Source organism: Cannabis sativa, chromosome 4 (assembly GCF_029168945.1).
Source record: "Cannabis sativa cultivar Pink pepper isolate KNU-18-1 chromosome 4, ASM2916894v1, whole genome shotgun sequence".
NCBI lineage: Eukaryota > Viridiplantae > Streptophyta > Magnoliopsida > Rosales > Cannabaceae > Cannabis > Cannabis sativa.
Window position 1 is genome coordinate 15,748,003 of NC_083604.1, and position 9,973 is coordinate 15,757,975.

Here is a 9,973-nt window from a genome sequence, read left to right on the forward strand (position 1 = left end):
TACATCCAAACAAAGAATTTAAACTTAGTTATGAAACTATACAAGCTGATTCTAATAAAACAATTTATACATTCCCTTATCTACTAATTAAAATTTAATGTTACTCTTCATTGACAGCTTATACTTCAAGAGACAATAACAAAAAACCACTTTCAACCTTGTCATTAATAGAATTTTTTCTAATATTGTTAATGGTCTCTTGAAGAACTTTCATCTGAAATTTCATGGTCAAAACTGCACAAGTATGAAACATACTTCTTCGAAGATATGTAATAGTGAGACTCAGTGCCATACCATTATCTTTACGCAGACAGACAGAAGCAGCAATGGACAATGGTGCCTCATCTTCTGGAATAGCGATCCACAAGTACCTTGGCATTCTCCGGCGCGAAGAACCGTGCCTGTAGATAACAGCAACAAACTTTATACTTGAAACTATAACACTTTTTTTTCCTGCAGCAATTATGATACACTTTATTTCTCTGTTGTATACACATAATGATTTTAAAAAAAAAAGTCTCAACATAGAAAGGAAGGTGTTTAAACTTATATCAAGAACAAAGCAATAGAGCATTATAATACAAGTAAACAGTTAAGTGATAAAGCTATATCCTTCAACTTGTTGACCTCATAGAACAGGGGCTTATTTGCAGCAAAAATCTCCAATTTATTATGTCTTTTAACCTTGGAATTGGATCCCTAATCTCAAAACTTTACCATTTAAATCCCCAACTTCTTAAAAATACTGCATCTATTAGTCCTTTTTACTTTTCCATCCAACTAAAATTTCCAAACTATTCATCCTTTTGCACTTAGTTTCTCAACCTTTAAATTCAACATTTTTTACTTCAACATCGTTGGAAGAAAATGTTATAATTATTTTAATTTAAGAGATTTTATTATTTATTAAAAATAAAAAGAGAGAGGGAGAAAGAGAGATTTTATTATAATATCTAAACAATAGTTAAACCTTATTTAAAAGTATTTTTAGCATAGTTGCAATTTTTTTTCTTAAAAAAAAATATAGTTGCAATTTTTTAGCATAGTTGTAATTTTTTTTCTTAAAAAAAAATATATTAGACATTAGATTACCATTAGGGTTACGGTAGGAAAGAAACAGAAGTGTTAACCTATAATCTTTACTTACTTGTATGAACATCCTCTCTGCATCTCCATTGTTCCCATTTTCCTTCAAAATAATTCCCTGGAAAAAGAATCACAGAAATAATGTAATGAAAATTCTCTTCATACTAGATATTTAATTTGAAAGGTCTTTTAACTACAGACATGAAGTCGCATATTAAAAGAGAATGTTATGCAGGTATTCACCAAATATTTAGTACTATACTAGAGGTCTAGGGCATATGAGTATTCACCTTTTACAAGTTAGCAGACAACAGTTGATAAACTTTTTGCTTATTATTATTATTATTATTATTATTATTATTAGTATTATTATTATTATTATTATTATTATTATTATTATTAATGTATACCTTTATTAACATAACTGACACATAAATCCTGTGTTTAGTGTAATTAAATTTATCAAAAAAGAAAGACGTGTGTGTATATTCTGTCCCACATCATGTGACTGTTGTTTGTTGGGTTTATATTTCCCTTAGCAACTAATAGCAATTTTCTCTGTCTAGGTCCACTTAAATACTTATAACTATAACAAGACTATCTTTTTGTTGCAGTGGGAGTGAGATGGATAGTTAGCTAATCCACAAAAAATTGCATCTAAGAGCAACCAAAAATAAAGGTAAAAATCATAACTAATTAAGTAGCATTACAGAACCTTTGCCAAGTAACCGCGAAAGTCTTCAGGGTGGCTAGAGATAATCCGATCATAGACAGATACAGCATCACTAATATGACCCCAATCTGAATAGGCTTTCCCCAGAAGTAAATCAACCTGAATGAATACTCACCATCACATCCAATTAAAAAGAGAAGGACAAAACACCAAGGATTTCCATAAATGTAAATAGTTCACCTCATACAGATATTGTGCAATTCAAAATGTGGGGAAAACATGAATATATACATAGGTAACTCATCTCTTAACTCATTTCAGGATACAATTTATATAAATTCCGTAATGATGGTACGGAAACCAAAATCAATGAGAGTGTAAAGCAATACAAAAAAGAAAGAAAAGAAAAAACTTTAATACTATTGGTATAGCACTTCTGTTAAAGGCAGCATAAATAATTAACAGCTTACTTAAAAAGAAGTATATTTAACAAGATGCCAATGTGTATCATTTGCCCAAAAATTCAACAACTTAGACACAGCTAGAGCAACCAATGAGGCATGACACATTTCATACACAACTCATAGTTATTTCCTATATTTTGTGATTTCATTTAAAGGTATCATTTATATTTAAACAAGCACTTTAACTCACTTGAATAGGATCTAATTTCTGTATTTCTGAGTCCTCAGTACTTCTGTCAGCTTTTGCATTTGAGTTTTCCTTAGTTAGGTCTTCTCGGGTAGCAACTAGGAACCGTACAGCCTAAAAGAGAGAGAGAGAGAGAGAGAGAGAGAGAGAGAGAGAGAGAGAGAGAGAGAGAGAGAGAGAGAGAGAGAGAGAGAGAGAGAGAGAGAGACAGTAAATCATACTGAATTTAAGATACAATAGTTTCATAGTCATTTGCAGTTCATCTCAGTGCCTTGAATCAATAACATACATAAAAAGTTCGACAAAACTTTGTGAACCATGCATGTAGAGAACTACATAATATTACTTTCTATGAAATTCTTATCAAAGGATCATTGTAAAGTAATGTGGTCCACAATGTGACAACAAACCTCATATGGTTTCTGAGCAGCAAGTAATGCATTTACTCGGCCTCGTAGAACTTCAAAACTGAGATACTTAGACACCTGCCACATAGTAACAAGATGTCAATGGACCATATTATTAAATCCAATTCAGTAGTATGATCATGTCTTATTCATTAACTATCAATATTAATCCTAAAAGAGTTTTGAGAAATGAATATCATGTTTTTTATGTTCTTCAATCTCTTCCCATTACATTTCAAGGGAGCACCACATTAACATGTTTCTTGTTCATAATACTAAAAGATAACTGAAAACTAAATGGAAGATAAAATGTAAAATAAATAAAACATGAAACAGTACTATGGAAAAGGAAAAACAAACGATATAAAAGTAAATTAATCCAGCAGTTATTCTTGTTAATTTATGCGTGGGTGGGGGTGGTCAGATATTTTTCATTATGATTCACTAAATCACATATCATTTTGTTGTACAATGAACATAATAGAAATTAAAAGTATAAGCTATAATCTACAACCTGTAATTATCAAGTACAGGTATTTGATGCTGATAAACTTGGTGTCAAGAAAAGATATCAGTGGACTAAGCAAAAGAAGAGTAGTAAAATGTGTTGCATAAACAGAAATAACACCTTTGCAGAACTTTCATATGCATTAGCGCTTCCGTCATAATCCTTTAGTTTATATTTAACTTCTCCAAGCAAACGCAAAACATCAGGGTCATTTGGCTTCTCCTGTGTAACACAAAAAACACAAATACAAGCAAGCTTAGATCATAATTTTTTACTGAACCCTTCACTTGACCAGCATCATCCAAGTACAGCTCATGACTCTTCAGGAAGAACAGAAGCAAACCTTTGTCAAGTTCTCAAGCAAAGATGCCGCCCGAGTATATTCTCCTAACTCAGCCAAAGTTACAGCAGCTCCCTGAAAATAGCCCAAAACAAATTTACCATGGATGATGCTAAACAGACAACAGGAATATACATGGTAAACCAAACAGTCAAATTAAGAAAACCCTTTGGCACCATACCCAACTCAGAGCACTGTTACTGTAAATTTAAATCAGATGATGTTGCAGCTAGTAGCATCTTTTATTTTTCTCATTCTTTATCTAACTTTTAGAGTTTAAACACTAATCCAGCTTTCTTTATCTTTTTACTCTATACTATAATTTTATTAAAAGAGAATAAGAACAATTCCAGTCTTTATTATGTCCAATATATATAAAAAATATAGGATTATTCTCAACCTCAGGGTACAGTGATCCTACATCTGGCCAGCTTGAAATTAGCAATGAAAATCTTAATATTTTCTACAAAAACATATAAGATGTAGAATCATCTCAGCTGTTTTGGTTTGAAATAAGAAGCAATCAAGGCTTCAGTTTACATTTAACCCTCACCAGATAATAACAAGTGATTTAAGCAGATGACTTCTTTTTTAAACCCAGCTAGGATGAAATAAAACAATCAGCACAATAGCTTATTACTATTAGACAAGTTTTATCACTTTTCAGAACATAAAATATTGCAATCTTCCTGTAGGACACACCTAGTTAACCTTGTTCCCTTTTTGTATTCATAATCTTTTCTCATATTAATAATCTGTGTCCTTGTGAGAGACAGTTAGGGAGACTCACAAAAGAACATAATCTAAAATTAACCATTTCTGACTCACCTCAAGAGCAATTGGGTCTTTTGGGGAATTGCTCAGTGTTGCCTCGAATTCTCTCAGTTGAGTCTGCAATGAATCAGAAGTAAAATAATTAACCTGTTAGGCAGCTCTTGACCACTTTCTGGATGATTTCTCTAAAATACACAGCATACAATGATGGTCCATTAGGATCAACCAGAAATATGTGAAGTATAACCCAGCTCAGCAGCAAAGGAAAGCATAAAATGTATATAAGACTAGAAATCCAGCAAAGAAACCTAAAACATGCTGTATAAGAAAGAAAAATTGTTTACATACCACAACGATCAAATGAGTTGTCAGAAACAGCAACAGTATTAAAAGTAGTTACACAGCAGGAAATGAAAAGCGTTACAGATTTTAGTTTTAGTGTGCTAAATTTAAGAGGATGCCAAGGGAACTCAAATCCCAAAGTATACACAAAAGGGAACATGTATACTGCACCAAAAAAAAAAATCAGGGAAACAATCACCGAGCCAAAGAAAAGAGAGGGCATAACAGTACAATGGAATATTTTCAGTCTTATAAATGACCAGTGATGTTAAATTAATCAATGATAGAGTGACTCTTTCTAATTTAAATCCACACAATGTCATTCAGTTTATTTTTATGTTCACTCCAACTTTCTCAACCTACTACCAATATATTTAAATGGCTCCCAAGTTATTTAACTTACTCCACAAGTTATTCGAATTAAAAATAATAGAGAGAAAAAAATATATATTAGCTGCAATTATTTTTTCTACTAGCAAAAGGTCAGTCATTAAATTCTCACTTATCAGGTTTCCTTTAAATGGATGTGCAACAAGTTATTTAGCTTTTATTCTATCAACATTCCTTCCAAAGAGGGAAGACACCACAAAGTAATGGTTCTAAATTGTAGTTTGTAACTCTCGAAGCTAGAACTAGACATACTGCCTAAGTACTTAATCATCGTTGTGAGTGCGTATTTTTTGAGTTGGTTGGTAACTAATCCTGTGAAATAGACCATGTTTCACCATTGTTTTGTTACTACAAAAAATAGACTTGAATCTTTCGTCATCTATGATTATCCAATTCATTTGAAGCTTCTGCTCTAAACTAGTTCGATAACTTCTTACAATAATACTCTCAGTTCAATCTTTTCAATAGTTGGAAGTTAATAATCAAAACAAGGATGTGAAATAAAATAGAAATACCAGTCACCATTGAATATAGATAATAGAAATACTTAATTTGCAGAATAGAATCTACAGAAACAATGTATGACCTTGAAAGTGAATAATTGTTAATAGTCAATAGAATACAGTCTCAACAGTCTGAAACGAAACATTTGGTAAAAATAAGAACAAACTTATTGAAATTATCACTATATCCCTATGAACTGTTACAAAGACCAACACGATATTTTCTTAATATTATTATTCTCTCTAGTTATTTTTCTTTTTTTTTCATTCGCTACTTAATCAAAGCTTATTTTACGCACACAGATTCACATATAAAAGCAGAAGACTTACTCAACCATCATCACAATAACAGAAAAGTGTATATATGTCTTACATTTTTAGCTGAGAATCAATTTCGCATCAGATAGAAAGCAGAAAAGGAAGAGAGAGTTTAGAGAGATCAAAGTGAGGAAGAGGAGAGGAGCGCCGCGTCGAGTGGGAGTAAAGACCGAGTCTGAGATAGAATTAGTGGTAGTGGTAGTGGTAGTGGTGGTGGTGGTGTGGTATGGTGTGGGTGCCGATGTTTAGGTCCTGTTTCTGAATCTTAACATTCCAATGTTAACACGTTCTTTGTCTCACTCACAAACCCAGATAGAGCTTGCCAGTTATAAAAGATGAAAAATCTGTGTATATATGTGGAAGGATAGTAATGAGAGAGTACTTACAGCCTTCAGAGACCGGAAGGCCATTGAGGAATGGGAGCTTCAAGTTGGAATCCAAAAGAAGAAGCCAGAGACAGAACTGATTTGATGATTGCGTAGTTTTCGACCTCGTAGATGGAGCAAGTGCTGTAGACTATTCTCTCCACTGATTATAAGCTGCCGAGTGTGTGATATGTGTTTTCCCAAGGGACTCGAATCACATATCTGTAGAAGCAGCTGCGTTTTTTAAGTAGGAAACTAGAAAATAGAAATAGCTCTTTCTCAAGAGATTTGTAGTAGCTAAATGGATACTTACAGGAAAATGCGTGCTCCACAGCCTTTCTTTGGAAAGCTGCAAGCTTCTTCAGTCTAAAATCGTCGACATCATTGCTCGATTGACCTCTGTGATGAATTAAATCAAAAGATATCTGTGATTTGGCGAAGTTGCAATATTGGAAGATGAAGAAGAAGAAGAAGAAGAAGAAGAGGAAGAAGAAAGATATTAATTATTTTTTAAATCAAAATTACATAATTAATTATTATAATCCTAATACTAATATGATCATTTCAAAAGCAAAAATCTTATACATAATACACGAAAACTACAAATAAATTATCCCAATAAAAGTATCTATCATTTAATTAAAAAATAAAACATAATCATTTTTAAAATCAAAATTACATAACTATAATCCTAATCCTAATAGTAATAGGTTACATGTACATCTATATATAGCTACTAGTCACTAGTCACGAGAGACAATATTTTTTAAACAAATAATTAGTAATTAGACTTTAGTTTAGTGGGGCTATATCAACCTTAGTTTTAGTCGTACGCATTGATTAGTTTTTCTTAATAAACTATTGTTTCTTCTAAGAAACAAATTAATAAAATATGAAGATGAAGAGAATGGTAATGGAATATCGTTCAGAGAAAGGTACTTTTGTAATAAAATATAATAAGAGACAAAGAGAAGATGAAGATTCTATAAATAATAAACGTAGCAAGTATGGTGGATGGGTGAAGGAAAAGTTACTCGGAAGGGGAGGTTTTGGATGTGTTAACTTGATTAAGTTTAAAGAACCTCGACCACCGCACTATAAAGATTTGCCTGAGCTTTTGGCAGTAAAATCTGCACTAAATGATACTTGTTCAAAGGATCTAGTTAGGGAGATGAAAGTGTATGAGTCTCTTGGTTCCAGTCCTTTCATTGTTAAGTGCTACGGTCAATTAGATAATTATAATAAAGGGGAGGTAAATATGGCGATGGAGTATGCATCAGGTGGGTCATTGGCTAGTGCGATCGAGAGTAAGAATAATGGAGATGGATTGAGTGAGTGGGAAGTGAAGGCACACACTTGCTCCATTCTTAAAGGGCTTGAGTTTATTCATGGAAAGGGTTTTGTGCATTGTGATTTGAAACCCGCAAACATTCTACTGGTGGCTGATGATGATGATGATAGTCCTTATAGCGTCGATGGTTTTGTGGCGAAGATTGCTGATTTTGGTCTGGCTAAGACTAGTAGTGTTAGGAGTAATACTGGTGATGATGAGTGCATGAGGAGGTCAAAGGTTGGAGGAACTCTGTATTATCTTTCTCCCGAAGCTTTATTAGAAAATACTCAAGAAGAGGCGAGTGATATTTGGGCAGTTGGGTGTGTGGTTTTGCAAATGTTGACTGGACTAGTGCTGCCATGGTATGATAACCCCACCGAAAATCGCCTTTTCCAAAAGATAATTAGTATAGACACTCCGTGTAGTGGTTTACCTTCGGATTGGCTTTCCAAGAATGCTTGGGATTTCTTGTTCAAGTGCTTTACTATGAACCCTAATAATAGACCTTCTGCTCACATGTTACTAAACCATCCCTTTCTTCTCTCAGAAGATGACCAAGAAAATGATCAACAAATAAATCACAATGATATTGACGCTGATGAAGATCATGCTAATGATGGTGATAGTGATGGTGATGGTGATAGTGATGGTGATGGTGATGGTGATGGTGATGGTGATGGTGATGGTGAAGACTCTGAAGACGTCGACGATGGTAATGATGATGAAGAAGAATACGAGGACGACGATGATGATGAGCAGCCTCCCTTTTATGATTCTTGGTTTAGCAGTAGTCCCTGACATTCCATTTCTATACTCGTATATTAATTCATTTTTTCAACTTCAAACATCAATTCCACAATTTTTTATTATCTATAATATATTTTTTTTGTATGTACATTGTAATCATTATTATAAGGAAAATCTATATATCTATATAATTCTGTTGTTTAAGCAGGTGATGTGGCGCTCTACCTTTTGAGAAAACTATTTTTCTTAATTTCTCATTGTTTCAAGTTTTATTCAATTTGTTCAATTAAAAGGTGGAAGTTTCAATATATTAATTATTTTTTAAAAGGTGGAAGTTTCATAAATTATAACCTTTAATTCTTCATTCTCATATAACCGTTCCATTCCATACAACCTAATAATATAATAATTAAAGCATACTTTATTATTTGGTTAATTGAAGAAATTAATAAATGTTATAAAATAATATAATATAATATAAAGTAGATGAAAAGAAAGAAGAAGAAGGTGTAGAGAGAAAGAGAAAGTGAAGGAGAATTTCTGAGTTGTTTATTCCAATGGGGTGAACCCCTATTTATACAAATACAAGAGTGAGATATTAAGAAACTAAGAAAAAGGGAAACTAAGGAAAAGAGGAATGTTCATTACAATTCATGGTAATAAATAAAAGATTTGGACATCCACATAATTATTAATATTTATAACACTCCCCCTTGGATGTCCATAATAGCTGCCTTATTAAAAATCTTGCTGAAAACTTAGTCAAAGGAAAAAGAGTATAGTGTAAACTAACTCCCTCCCCCTCATTTAGGCATTTGTGGAGATCTTCTAATCGACGAATTTCGATCTTGTCTGCCGTCTTCTCAAATGTTGATGTTGGTAATAACTTTGTGAATAAGTTTGTAAGATTGACACTTGATTGAATATGTTGAACACCAATATGCATTTTCTTGAAGCGTATAAAGAAGAATTTCGTGGAATGTGTTCTAACTCTATCTCCTTCAATGTACCTCCTTTTAGTTGAACGATGCAAGCAGTATTATCCATAGAGAATTGCTTGGGTTGATGCTTCTTTATTGAGTGCAATCCATATGTTTCCCGAATATGCTATGTCAATGTTCTCACTCACACACATTCTTTACTTGCTTCATAAAATGCAAGTATGTTAACATGATTTATAGTTGCCTCGTTAAAAACCTTGCCAGAAAAACCCAGTGGAAAAAAATCTGAGCTAAGGGAAAAAAGAGTACAATATATATTTCATATTCATAACTATTTGCAAGTTGCCTCGTTAAAAACCTTGCTAGGAAAACCCAGTGGGACAAAACCTGAGCTAAGGGAAAAAGAGTGCAACATGAATATGTCTCCCCCTCATGCACATATGATCCATAATTCTTTTGGTGATAATAGATCTCATAAGATTATTGTTATCACTTTTAAAATATCACCATATATAATCTTTGATCATATATTTTCTATAACTCTTACAGAGTATGTATGGACATCTAAATTATAGATGAGGGGTTCGTGAAACAT

General features: G+C 32.8%; 2 protein-coding genes across 4 annotated transcripts; one reads left to right on the forward strand and one right to left on the reverse strand.

Moving 5' to 3' along the window:
* On the reverse strand, positions 1 to 6,849 carry LOC115714886 (uncharacterized). Of its 3 annotated transcripts, none has more exons than XM_061113328.1 (10): positions 6,671 to 6,849; positions 6,379 to 6,591; positions 4,494 to 4,556; positions 3,669 to 3,740; positions 3,446 to 3,547; positions 2,821 to 2,895; positions 2,414 to 2,524; positions 1,802 to 1,918; positions 1,148 to 1,204; positions 1 to 401 (listed from the first exon to the last, which is right to left on the reverse strand). In XM_061113328.1, the coding sequence occupies exons 2-10, from the start codon at positions 6,400 to 6,402 to the stop codon at positions 342 to 344; spliced, it is 681 nt and encodes a 226-aa protein (XP_060969311.1). In that variant the 5' UTR covers positions 6,403 to 6,591; positions 6,671 to 6,849; the 3' UTR covers positions 1 to 341. The 3 variants fall into 3 exon arrangements, with proteins under 3 accessions (XP_060969311.1, XP_060969313.1, XP_060969312.1); XM_061113330.1 differs by having other exon boundaries at positions 1 to 453; XM_061113329.1 differs by having other exon boundaries at positions 6,379 to 6,579; positions 6,671 to 6,843.
* Positions 6,850 to 6,998: 149 nt separating this feature from the next.
* On the forward strand, positions 6,999 to 8,488 carry LOC115713388 (mitogen-activated protein kinase kinase kinase 20-like). Its single transcript, XM_061113558.1, has one exon. The coding sequence runs from the start codon at positions 7,250 to 7,252 to the stop codon at positions 8,486 to 8,488; it is 1,239 nt and encodes a 412-aa protein (XP_060969541.1). The 5' UTR covers positions 6,999 to 7,249.
* The last annotated feature ends 1,485 nt before the right edge of the window (positions 8,489 to 9,973 follow it).